This window comes from Plecotus auritus, assembly GCF_963455305.1.
Source record: "Plecotus auritus genome assembly, chromosome: 1".
In the NCBI taxonomy this organism is placed as follows: Eukaryota; Metazoa; Chordata; class Mammalia; order Chiroptera; family Vespertilionidae; genus Plecotus; species Plecotus auritus.
Genome location: NC_137770.1, coordinates 147,753,959 through 147,767,494, shown reverse-complemented (window position 1 = coordinate 147,767,494; position 13,536 = coordinate 147,753,959). Strand labels below are relative to the sequence as shown.

Sequence of the window (13,536 nt, the reverse complement as noted above, 5' to 3'; positions counted from 1 at the left end):
TATTTTCTATTGTTTCTACTTGAAATCCAGTGCTCCTTAATATCTTAAATTCTATTTCCTCCATGCTGCCTTTTATCTGTTTCACCTAAAACAACTCCTCTCCCACTTTGACACGTCAATAGCATATTGTATTTATGTTACCTTCTAATACATTCTTTTATACTCTCAACTCATAGCTACCTATATTATCACTAGAGGCCTGGTGCATGAAATTCATGCATGGGGGGTCCCTTCAGCCCAGCCTGCACCCTTTCCAATCCAGGACCCCTTGAGGGATGTCCGACTGCCAGTTTAGGCCCCATCCCGGGGATCGGGCCTAAACCGGTAGTCAGACATCCCTCTCACAATCCTGGACGACTGGCTCCTAACCACTCACCTGCCAGCCTGCCTGTCCACCCCTAATTGCCCCCCCTGCCAGCCTGATCGCCCCTAACTGCCCCGCTGCTGGCCTGGTCACCCCCAACTGCCCCCCCCACCGCCAGCCTGGTCCCCCATGCAGCCTGCTGTTCAATCGTTCAGTCATCCCTCACTAACCCCCCTGCCAGCCTGGTCACCCCATGCAGCCTGCTGTTCAGTCGTTTGGTCATCCCTCACTAACACCCCTTCTGGCCTGGTCATAGGCAGCCATCTTGTGAGGGTGTGAGGGTCAATTTGCATATTACCTCTTTATTATATAGGATAACCCTCTTAAGACATTCTATGTCCTACTCATCTTTGCACAGCCTGCAGCAACTCAGTGTATGTACACAAATGATGCTTAAAAAAATGTACTTTCAGAATAGAAACTGAAATTCTGAAAAGACAAATGTCTACTCTTTAAAGTCTTCCCCTTAAGGGGACATGTTAGAATGATTTATATTGGTCGTAATATAAAAACTTTCGTGATAAAAATATTTTCAGCTTCTTAAATGTACTTCCAGCATATTTGTTCTTTTATATTTTGCAGGTGGTTCTTTGGTTTCTATTGAAAGTGCTGCTGAATCAAATTTTCTGTCATACCGAGTTGAGCCACTTCAAAGCAAAACCAATTTTTGGATAGGATTGTACAGAAATGTTGAAGGTAATTTTTGCAGGATGATTATTTAATCACAAATATTTCAAACCATTGTGTGGTAAACAAAGTTTCCATTTCAGAAAGTCTTGCCTTAAAACAATGGTTAATTAGTGAAGAGTTTGAATATACAAACATATTTTCATTTGATATAAGAACTGAAATTTTAAATGACCCATATATTATGCTATCCTGAAAGATGCTAATTAAAAAAATAACTTCAGTAGCTAAGTTAGTTTAAGAAGCTTTGAAAATATTTTCTGCCTTTGCCAGAATAAAACTTAGGGAAGGATACGTATTCATATTTGTATTAATTAGTAATAAATTTTCACCTAAAGTTGTATAAAAAACATATTCTCAGTTTACTTCCCTGTAGTCATTATAATCTTGCCTATTAAAAGTCTGACTATAAACAATTATTAATTATAGTGTATAATATGCTTACAAGTTTTACTTGGATAAATTGAACTTAATTTAAGATAGGTTATTTTTAACCTGTGCATCTGATAAACAGGAAAGTGGCAATGGATAAACAATAACCCACTCTCCTTTGTCAACTGGAACACGGGTGATCCCTCTGGTGAACGAAATGACTGTGCCTCTTTAGTTGCATCTTCTGGATTTTGGAATAATATTCACTGTTCTTCCTACAAAGGGTATATTTGTAAAAGACCAAAAAGTAAGTAAGAATTTGCCCTATGGCACATATGTTCACAGGCTACCATTGCTTTGTAATATTAAGATGTCAGGTTTAGGATTATAATGTGAATACGGCTTCCTTGTGAGCTCTCTCCTGCATAAGTGAGAAATTCAGTCTACTGTGGTGACCTATTGCTGTCTGCAGCTCTGAGGGAGCAAAAAACACTCCCTGCCTGCTTAGCTGACAAAATGGTTTTGATTTATAATGGGATATCCATTAATATGGATTTGTGAAATTGCAGCAGTTTGGAGAGCCAGCCCACAAAAGCCTTATGGCATGAGAAGAAAAGGGTGAAACAGTCACCTTGGCAAACCAGAAGGGGCCAGGTTCTGGAAGGAAAACAGGATTTATTACAGCAAGTCCTGTATGAGATTAAACCATGTAAGATTTAAGGAATAACTCTTCCAAGACGAAGTAAGCCTCTTACTGAGACTGAGTGGCAGACCATGGGAGGATAGGGATTGAGCAAATAGTGTTATTTGCTCATGATGTGATATTATCTGGACGTTAATAATGTTTTTATCTATCCCATTTCACATAATATTCTTCCCAACAGATAAAATTGTTAATTTCATAATAGATGTAAGTAAATGAATTAGATGAATTATCACTCCACCCCCGTAGATTTCATTATTTTAGAATTTTGTAGTTCTTCAAGTCAAAAACTCTGTTCTAAAATACTATCCACCCTTTGGTGCAATACTGGAGTCTTATTTCACTTTCATTTAAATGCTTTGTAATACCTAAGGCCTCCATGGGTCAGTTTCAAAATTGCTAGCCTAGAATACATTTATGGATAGATTGGGTAGATTTTTGAGGGTCAGTATCAGAGACTCAAATGCAAATTGGAGGACTGTACAGGGGTGGGCAATAGTAGTTTTATAGTTGTGAGTATGTGAAACAGTTTATTCTTGTACTAGAGGCCCGGTGCACGAAATTCGTACACGGGGGTCCCTCAGCCCAACCTGCACCCTCTACAATCCAGGAGCTCTCAGGGGATGTCCTACTGATGGCTTAGGCCCACTCCCATGGTTCTCTGCTCTCTGCGGGGCCTGGGGGTTTCATTGCAGCCATGGAGATGAAGCCCCCATGCCCTGCTGCCCGCTCTCTGTCTGCCGCTGCCATGTGCCATGCAAAGGAAGCCCCAATGCCCTGCAGTGTGCTCTGTCTGCCAGGCCTGGGGGCTTTGCCGACATCAACACACTAAGGAAGCCCCCATGCCCTGCTGTCTGGGCTCTGTCTGCGGGGCCTGGGGGTGTTCCCGCCATCACCCTGCGAACGAAGACCCCATGCCCTGCTGTCTGGGCTCTGTCTGCGGGGCCTGGGGGTGTTCCCACCATCACCCTGCGAACGAAGACCCCATGCCCTGCTGTCCGGGCTCTGTCTGCTGGTCCTGGGGCTTCCCCGCTGCCAACGCACTAAGTAAGCCCCCAAGCCCTGCTGTTCGAGTTCTGTCTGCCGTGTCCGGCGGCGGATCCAGCCTCGCTGCTCCGGCGGACAGGCCCAGAGACTCCAGCTGCAGGGCTGAGGGGACTTGGTGCCACCATCTTGTGGCTATGGGGGCTGCCATTTTGTCACAGAGTGATGGTTAATTTGCATACTACTCTTTTATTAGATAGGATTATTATTTACTAGAGGCCCAGTGCACTGGGGAGGGGGTCCCCTTAGCCAACCTGCACCCTCTCCAATCAAGGACCCCTTGGAGAGTCCCCAGGATCAGGCCTAAATGGGCAGTCAGACATCCCTCTCACAATCCTGGACCACTGGCTCCTAATCGCTCAACTGCCTGCCTGCCTGCCTGGTCACCCCTAACTGCACCCCCACCACCGCCAGCCTGATCACCCCTCACTACCTCGGTGTGCTGGCCTGATTTGCCCCCACCTGCCCCCCCCCGCCGGCCTGGTCACCCCACGCAGCCTGCTGTTCCATCGTTTGGTCGTCCCTCACTTACCCCCCTGCTGGCCTGGCCGCCCCTAACTGTTCCCCCTGGCAGCCTGGACACCCCCAACTGCCTCCCTTTGCTGCCTGGTCACCCCTAACTGCCCCCCCCACCAGCCTGGTCACCCCCAACTGCCCCCCCCCCCGCCGGCCTAGTCACCCCTCACTGCTCCCCCTGCCAGCCTAATTGACCCCAACTGCCCCCCCTGCTGACGTGGTCACCCCCAACTGTACCTGTTACTGCCCCCCCTGCCAGCTTGGTGGCCCCCAACTGGCCCCCTCTGCCAGCCTGGTCACCCCTAACTGCCCCCCCCCCACTGGCCTGGTCACCCCAACTGCCCCCCCTGCTGGCCTGGTCACCCCCAACTTCCCCCCCCCACCACCAGCCTGGTTGCCCCATGCAGCCTGCTTGTTCAGTCATTTGGTTGTCCCTCACTAACCCCCCTGCCAGCCTGGTTGCAGGCAGCCATCTTGTGAGGGCGTGAGGGTCAATTTGCATATTACCTCTTTATTATATAGGATTAATTATTGTATTATTTATTTGTATTAAAGCTGTAAACCTTTTTCCTACCCCTGTATTTTCAGATATTTCAATATATTCAAACTCATCATACAGCTGTAGGATTCTGTTATAGAATATGTATAAATAGATACAAATAAATCTATCTATATCTGTATATCAAATCTATCTATCTCTCATATATAGGTAATATATATAATATATAATACATGGTATATATATTATGGTGATATTACCATAATCCAAACATGGAGGATATTATGTATCTGTGAACCAAATGATACTATCTATATGCAATTATTATGGATTTTATAAGTATTTAATAAATTTCTTATTTTACCAACAGTTATTGATGCTGAACCTACCCATACATTGAAGACAGAAAAAGGTAAGGCCATTATGAAATTTCAAGTTCCTTATTAGTAATGTATCAATATAGTTTGTTTAAAAAGCCATAATAATCCCTTCCTATACTCCTTTCTGAAAGTAGTTAGTTAAATTGAATAGATGAGTAGTTGGGTTTTATATAAAAACTTTGTCATTATGGCATCAGCCTCCCTTGATTGATGCTCTCAAAAAGCAGGCTTTGGAGTCAGAGTGGTGGTTTTACCATTGATGTTTATAAAGACATTGATTTCTCTGTTACAAAGAGTTGCCTTATAAGAACTCATAGAAGAAATTTCTCTCAATAATCCCTGTGGCTGTTTTCTTTTTTTAAGCAATGGTTTTAATTTTAATTTTATACTTAACTTGAATTATGGCTGCTAAAAAGTCAGTGAGATTTATGGCTTGCTGCAACCCCCTTATTACCTCATGAGTGCTGTTTGTTAACTAATTACACTCATGAGCCCAGATTTCTGCTGCTTTTACTTTATTTTCCCCCTAATATTTTCACTGGCTTTTTATTGTCATCATCATTATTATTACTATTCTATTTATCTTCATATAATGTATTTGTAAGCAGCCTTAATTATTTTGAAACAGGTATAAATATTTTAAAACATTGATTATCTATGTAGCTCTATACTACATAGATAAATAAAATATTCTTGCAACTGAATAATAATCTTAACATCTAAAATAATCCTCTATTCTGTTTTCATGTCCTGCATTTCTGTTGGACAAATATCACTGGAAAGAATATTTATGTATTTTAGTTTTTCAAAAAAGGAGTTTATGTTTTTCTGCATAGCATTCTACCCTCTGCCTCCCTCCACCTTTTTCCTAATGGTTTTATTTATTTCTAGCTGACCCAAGGAAAATGGAGCCTTCTAAACCGTCTTCTGGTGTGGCAGGAGGAGTTGTCTTTGTGATCCTCCTGATTGTAGTGGGTGCTGGCCTTGCGGCATATATGTTTTATAAGAGACGTGGACGTGTGCATTTACCTCAGGAGAGCACTTTTGAAAACACCCTCTATTTCAACAGTAGACCAAGCACAGGAACTAGTGACACAAAAGATCTCGTGAGCAACATTGAACAGAATGAGCATGCAGTCATCTAGAACCACAATGTGATTGAGGAATATTTGAATTCCATAGGATTATAACTAAAATGTTAAGGTCTTTAATTCAATCTGATAATTTTGTTTAAAATTAGAATTGTGTTGCACTGGTCTGTCCTTTTTCTTTGCCTAATTGCAGAAATAATTGCTCATTTTCTAGCCTAGCAAGATGTTTTCACAAAAGAGAGATAATGTTGACTATCACTTTAAAAAATATCTTAGGTGAATATATAGCACAATAATGCCAATATTTAAGCATCATTGGTATATAGCTATTGTCAACTGCATGTAGATTATAAGAACCCCAGAAACAACTAGGCTTCTTGAAATAGTTTAAGGAGCTCCCAAAGAAATGTTACCTATTGAATAATAATTCAGGAATTAGAAGACCATTTTAAAAATTAAGTACAAATAACCTCAGGTGGCATAAAAATTTAGTCACTTTTTTGTTGTTGTCAATCTTGAGTTTTCACTCCAATTATTTAGAATTGTATTTGTACCTGAGCAGAAAGAATAAGGCAGCTGAGAATGTTGTTTTCACCAAGCAGGATTTTGAGGTTGAATATTGCAAAGGTGTTCTTTGTCCTGTTATATGTATATCAGGAATGCAAAGATGTGAAATAAGAGTGTAAATTTGCATAACTGGATGTACTTTGATAATGTGAAATAAACATCAAAGACAAGGTCTATTTTTAAAAGGTTTGAATTTTGGTGATTTTGGTAAGTGTAAATTTTTTTTAAATGAGCTATATTTACCCATTTACTTTACATTTAAGTTTACCATTAAAATAAACAATCTTATTAGTAGAGGAATTCTTTCAATTAAACTCTTCATCTCTTTAGAACAGAGAGGGTGCTAAAACACTAAGTATAAAATGAATTTTACTATAGTGACTTGCATAGTTCCCCCAGATCTTCCTCAAAACATTGACCCAGCTCAGAATTCAACAATCAAAGGCACTATTATTGGGAATTAGATCTCTAAATGTCTTATTCTCAATTTAACAAATAATTTTTGCTCAATAATTTTGCCTTGAAGTTTCATGTCCTTTGTGAAATACATCAGAGGTTTCACATCTGACACATGAACCATATTGCCAGCTCATCCTTGCCTCCTTTCCCAAGGGGTTGTTCTCTCTCTCTATGTATCATCTGTCTATCTTTCTTCTGTATCATCTATTTATCGATCAATATATTTTAAAGAATTGGCTCATGCTATTGTGGAGGCTTAATCAGTCCAAACTGTACAGGATAGGCCAGCAAGCTGAAGAGTGAGAGAAGAGCTTCATTTGGAGTCCAAAGACAGTCTGTGGACAGAATTATTCTGGCTCTTTGTTCTATTAAGGCCTTCAACTGATTACATGAGGCTCACCCACATTTTGGAGGGTGATCTGCTTTACTCAAAGACCACTGATTTAATTTAATGTTATTCTCATAAAAAAAACCCACCTTCATAAAACCATCGAGAATAATGCTTGACCAAATATCTGGGCACTGTGGCTCAGTCAAATTGAGATATAAAATTAAGTATCACACTCTTTTATATAGTAATAGTTTTGTAATTATTTTTATAGAGGGAATAGAAGGATAATGCAGTCTTTAGCATGACTGATCAAAAATTTAAAACACATTTGATAGTTTAGAAAAGATCCTTTTACCTAAACATCTTCCTACTGAAAATATGGTGCAAATTTTTAGGATTATGGTGAAATATAGAAAAACTTCTATTGAATTGCATTCATGCCAGAAACCAATCATTCTACCACTGATGGAAGGATGTGGACAGGAAACTGGGAAGGCTGGTCAACAACCTTAAATGTTTTAATCACTCACTCTTTAGTTGAAACATTGTTAGCTGAAGCAGCCTCCACCTCTGTTTGCTTCATGTAAATTTTTGTTATTGGAATTTCCTGCCTAAAGGTTATGGGCGTATCCCATAGTCTCAATAAAAGGGATTGCAAGGCCAGAGCAAAGGGTAGTCCTTCCACTAGAGTTGGGCTCCCGCCTGGCCCCCAATATTCCCAAATTAATACTTTTCCAAGTCTCTTTTCATTTGTGTGCGGCCTTCTCCAGAACCCGAACCCTGAACCGGAACCCTGAACCACGCGGGACGTGAAAGGGGTTCCCACATCTGGCGCCCAACGTGGGGCATAGGCTACCAAGGAGACAGAACTGAACCTCACATCACTCTGCTTGGCCCCGGAGGATGGCTGGTTAGCCAGAGACGGGTAAGATTCCTCAAGGAAGGAACAACCTAAGACAGGCACAGTCGCAGAGGGGCCATCAGGAGAGAACTTGGGGATCAACAGAGGTGGGGCACAGTCCCTCACCCCCCCAACCTTGCAGGGGCTTGAACCCTCGCCACGTCTGAGGGAGGTCTCCTGCCCCCATGGCTGCTTCATGCTACCCACACCCAGCTCAGATTGGGAGCCAGACAGACTTGGCCAACAGCAGTTGCCCTATATCTAAATCCAGCCTAGCACCAGGAATGCTCAGGGCCTACTCAAAGAATGCAAATAATCATTTCCATTAATATTTACAGGGTAAACTAAGATTGTTAAGAGTATTAAATTTGACAGTAAAATAGAAGCCAAGTTTTCAGATTAATTTAAATTGGCTAATTGAAATAAGTGAATATTCAAGAAAATTTAATTGTACTGGACAAAAAGCTGTTCCTAAACTATTAACTAAAATTTCTATTGGTAGTTTCTCTCATGGTAAATTTGTTTAACATGCAAAGAACCTAAAGCAGTCATATTTTTGTGCAAAAAAATTAAAACTTAAAGTTATCAAGACTGCATTATAAAATTTCCAAAAGCCTCCATTAATCAAAAAAGGGGGGGATAGTGGAAAAATAGCATGTAAGGAAAAATATTCTGTAAGTAAATTACATCTAGAAAATTTTTACTTTAAAAAAATTTAATTTTCATTTGTAATGCTAACAGCAAGACACCAATGAAAAACATATGGTATCAAATAGGCCAAAAGGAAAATCGTCTGGGCAAAAAAATAAAAATGATCCCAAGTAAAATTTATAGAAAAGATTCCTTTATTAACTTTTGGTCGAGAGTATGGTTGTATATTTTCAGAAAACAACTCCAAGACCATGTGGATTCCTGCAACAGAGAGGAATTGACAGTAATCCTCCAGCCATGAAGACAAAGAGGAGAAACAGTCTAGAGATGGAAGACGCTGCAGTCAGCAGCTGTGCGTCGCTGCAGGTTGCCTAGGACCAAACCAGAGAGGGTCGGACCTGCATTGCCACCATCCAGATATCATTGCTGACGTATACACATAAGGAACTGTTTGACACTGAAACTGGGACTCACAACTGTTTGACACTGAAACTGGGACTCAGAACTGTTGGACATTGAAATTGGGACTCAGAACTGTTGGACATTGAAACTGGAACTCAGAACTGTTGAACATTGAAATTGGGACTCAAACATTTTTTGTTCTTATGTGTTTAATTCTGGTCTGCAGATGTAAGATTTTTTTTTAAGGAAAGAAACGGGGGAGATGCCGGAGACCAATCATTCTACCACTGATGGAAGGATGTGGACAGGAAACTGGGAAGGCTGGTCAACAACCTTAAATGTTTTAATCACTCACTCTTTAGTTGAAACATTGTTAGCTGAAGCAGCCTCCACCTCTGTTTGCTTCATGTAAATTTTTGTTATTGGAATTTCCTGCCTAAAGGTTATGGGCGTATCCCATAGTCTCAATAAAAGGGATTGCAAGGCCAGAGCAAAGGGTAGTCCTTCCACTAGAGTTGGGCTCCCGCCTGGCCCCCAATATTTCCAAATTAATACTTTTCCAAGTCTCTTTTCATTTGTGTGCGGCCTTCTCCAGAACCCGAACCCTGAACTGGAACCCTGAACCACGTGGGACGTGAAAGGGGTTCCCACACATTCATATACAAGTACTGATATTTCAGGGTACTGGTTTTGAGGTGTTTTGTGGTGGTTTTTTTTTTGGTATGTGCAGCGAGTAATCCTATCTAATAAAAGAGTAATATGCAAATTAACCATCACTCTGCTACACCCACAAGTCACGCCAATCAGGAATGAGTATGCAAATTAACCCAACCAAGATGGCTTCAGCCTCGGAAAGAACAGGAGGCTTGGGTTTCCCTGGCAATGGAGGAAGCCAAGCTTTCCATACACCCTGGTGGGCTCAAGCCTCCACTCAAGGTACAAAGTTTCAATTATAGAAGATAAATAAATCTCAGATACCAGGGCCTCCACTTGGGTCGCCTGGGGGCGTGGCCGGCCTGCAAACCACCACAGACCCCTTACCCAGGCCGCCCCAGTCCCCAAGGGAACCCCCACCTTGATCCGGGACACCCTTCAGGGCAAACCAGCTGGCCATCACCCATGCACCAGGCCTCTATCCTATCTAATAAAAGAGTAATATGCAGATTGACCATCATTCCAACACACAAGATGGCTGTCCCCATGTGGTCAAAGATGGCTGCCCCCATGTGGACACAAGATGGCTGCCACAAGATGGCCAGCAGGGGAGGGCAGTTGGGAGGGACCAGGCCTGCAAGGGAGGACAGTTGGGGGTGATCAAGCCTGCAGGGGAGGGCAGTTAGGGGTGACCAGGCCAGCAGAAGAGGGAAGTTGGGGGCAACCGGGCCTGCAGGGAAGGACAGTTAGGGGGGACCCAGGCCTGCAGGGTAGAGCAATTAGGGGTGACCAGGCTGCAGGGGTGGGCAGTTAGAGGTGACCAGGCCTCAAGGGGAGGGCAGTTAGGGGCAAACAGGCTGGCAGGGGAGCAGTTAGGCACCAATCAGGCTGGCAGGGCAGTGGTTAGGGGGTGATCAGGCTGGCAGGCAGAAGCAGTTAGGGGCAATCAGGAAGGCAGGCAGCTGAGCAGTTGGGAGCCAGCAGTCCTGGATTGTGAGAGGGATGCCTGATTGTGGTGGGATCAGGCCTAAATGGGCAGTCGGACATCCCTCAAGGGGTCCCAGATTGGAGAGGGTGTAGGCTGGGCTGAGGGACACACCCCCTGTGCACCAATTTCATGCACTGGGCCTCTAGTCTTAAATATTATTGAATTTGATGACACTAATCAGTTTGTTGACGTTCTTTTTATAATGGAACTAGGGGCCTAGTGCATGAATTCGTGCACCTTGAAAGGAACTGTTGTTGAAATGCAGATTCCAGGACTCTGACCCAGCTCTAATCAGAATCAGAAGCATGGGCCCCAGAGACTCTGTATTTTGAATAAGCTCTCCGTGTGGCTCTTATTTCTCATCAAAGTTTGAGAATCTATGCCAAAACCCCAAGGAATTCGTGCACAGGGGTGGGTCACAGCCCATCCTCTGCTCCCCCGCCTGGCCCCTCCCACAATGGCCCCCGATCCCCTGTCTGCCAGCAACCCCACTCCCACTGCTGCTCCCACTGATGGCACAGAGCTATTGGGGCTGACGCCAGCAGCGGGTGTGAGCAGGACTGGCACCGTCAGTGAGTGCGAGTGGTAGCTGCTTCCCCAATCGCCCCTCAAGGGGAGGTGGAGAAGCCCTCAAGGGCAATCGAGGCCAGCAGCCACTCACACCCACTGACAGCGCCGAGCAATTGGGGCTGGTGCCAGGCGCCAGCAGTGGGTGTGAGCAGGGTCAGCACCGGCAGCAGGTGCGAGTGATGGGTGGGACTGCGGTGTGTGGGAGCAAAGAATTTTCAGTAACCACCAGAGGCTCCCTTCAAAGACAGTGACCAATGCCCTGCCTTGGTCTGGCACCCTGCGCTCACCTGCTCCACCATCCTGCTGCGGCTGATGCCTGCCATGGTCTGCACGCCCCCTGGTGGTCAACGCACATCATAGCAACTGGTTGTTCAGTTGTTCCACTGTTTGGTCTATTTGCATATTAGCCTTTTATTATATAGGATATTACAATTTTTGGTGGGTTTGGTATTTTCTGTCAAATCAGCTAAAACTTTATATCTTTTTCTAGTATGTTCATATTCTAAAATATGCTCGTACGATTCACTTTTCTCCATTCTCTTCATTAATTACCTTACACTATAACTGAAGAGTCTCTTCAGTACTTCCAACCAATTGACATTGACTTGGAAAGGCCCTCTGAATAGGCTGGAGATCCTAGTTGAACAGTGGGGACTTTAAAATAGTAAAGTTATTCATGGCATCTCTGCATGATAGGTTTTGGCAAAGATTATTGATCCCATTCAACTAGCTCTGCGGGTTGAGTGAAAACCTTTCCTATCACAGTTGCTCCTGAGGGTTCTGATCACAGCTTCTGTACACAGAGTTCTTTAGCAAATTTAAAGAACCATACAAAGGGGCCAGGCCATTTTTTCTGTTGACTTAACTTTTTTTTCCTTTAAGGGCAAGAGAGTTCAAGACTCTCTGGGCTTGCTCCTGATTTGGGGTTTTGGCATAGATTCTCAAACTTTGATGAGAAATAAGAGCTACACGGAGAGCTTATTCAAAATACAGAGTCTTTGGGGCCCATGCTTCTGATTCTGATTAGAGCTGGGTCAGAGTCCTGGAATCTGCATTTCAACAAGCACCCAGGAGAGTCTGGTGCTGCCAGGCTCTGACTTTGATGAGCACTCGATTTTGGAATCATTCTGCATTGAGATTGCATTTTCCAAAGCTGTTAGAAATCTTACATAATCCATGGGTTAAAGAAAGTACAGCCAAATATCATGGGAGCTAGCAAAAGCTGTAGTTTTCCATTCTGTCTGTTAATTAACCAGGAACTGTAGATGCTAAAATCTACTTCTATACGTTTTTCCTGGACTCCCTTATATTCTGCTATGGACTGAATGTTTGTGACCTCTCCCGAAATTTCTATGTTGAGAACTAACCCCATATGTGATGGTGTTAGCAGGTGGGAGATGATTAGGTCATGACAATGAAACCTTCATGAATGGGATTAGAGTCCTTATAAAAAGTCCCATTAGAGTCTAATGGGATTAGAGTCTGTGAGGACACAGAGAGAAGACAACTGTCTATGAACCAGAAAGCAGGACCTCACCAGATACTGAACTGCTGACTACTGGATATGGACCTCCAGCCCACAGAAGTGTGACAAATAAAGTTCTATTGTTTATAAGGCCTGGGGTATTTTGTTATAGCAGCCTGAATGGACTAAGACATTCTCCCAAGGCTGTGCTGTTCCCACATCCCCTTTATAATCACCATTAATAAGGATGTGTGAGTTGAGGATTTATTTATCTTATGTAATCTTAGGGTATACATTTAATCCAGGAGGGGGAAGGCCAGAAATTATATGGTCCTGGGTAGAACCCTAGATATTTGTGAAAAGAACCATTTTTTCCATGCTGTGTGCAATGATAGAAAATGGTTCCTCTCATAGAGACTCCCATCTCATAAAGGTGCCAGTTTCTCTGGGTCAGAGCTGGCCCATCTTATCAAAGGGAGCACAGGGAAACCTAGTGCTCATGACCACCAGCACTCGGCAATTCATTTTATTCTCTTGAGAAGTGAAAGAGCAGAAGAAACCTCATCAGCTTCTTTGAGAAAAATTGTAATAAGTACTTCAAAGACCATTGTCTCTTATTTTTCCTGAACTTTCTGGAAATCAGAGTCAAGCTTGGCTCTAAAGGTAAAGGGGAAACTGATTAAGTACCTATGATATGCCAGGCACAGTGGCACATATTCAAATGCATTCCAGATGATCCTAAGTGTATTCTGCTGACTGCCACGTGCCAGCCTGAGGGTTTATTCCAAAGCTCATAGGCGACAGAGAAAAGGGACTTAAGAGTTTTCGGTGGAGGAGAAGGTGGGTAGGAAATTGATAGTCTCTAGGAACCTATTTCTCCGAATAGGACAGT

General features: G+C 43.1%; 1 protein-coding gene across 1 annotated transcript in view; it reads left to right on the top strand.

Annotated features, from left to right (window-relative positions):
* MRC1 (mannose receptor C-type 1) overlaps window positions 1-9,517 on the top strand; it is a 102,409-nt gene extending 92,892 nt beyond the window's left edge. The window contains exons 27-30 of the mRNA XM_080643718.1: window positions 947-1,060; window positions 1,566-1,730; window positions 4,556-4,597; window positions 5,457-9,517. Of these exons, the coding sequence (XP_080499844.1) occupies window positions 947-1,060; window positions 1,566-1,730; window positions 4,556-4,597; window positions 5,457-5,710 (575 nt within the window). The 3' untranslated portion in view covers window positions 5,711-9,517. The remainder of the gene's footprint in view (window positions 1-946; window positions 1,061-1,565; window positions 1,731-4,555; window positions 4,598-5,456) is intronic.
* Window positions 9,518-13,536: the final 4,019 nt, after the last annotated feature.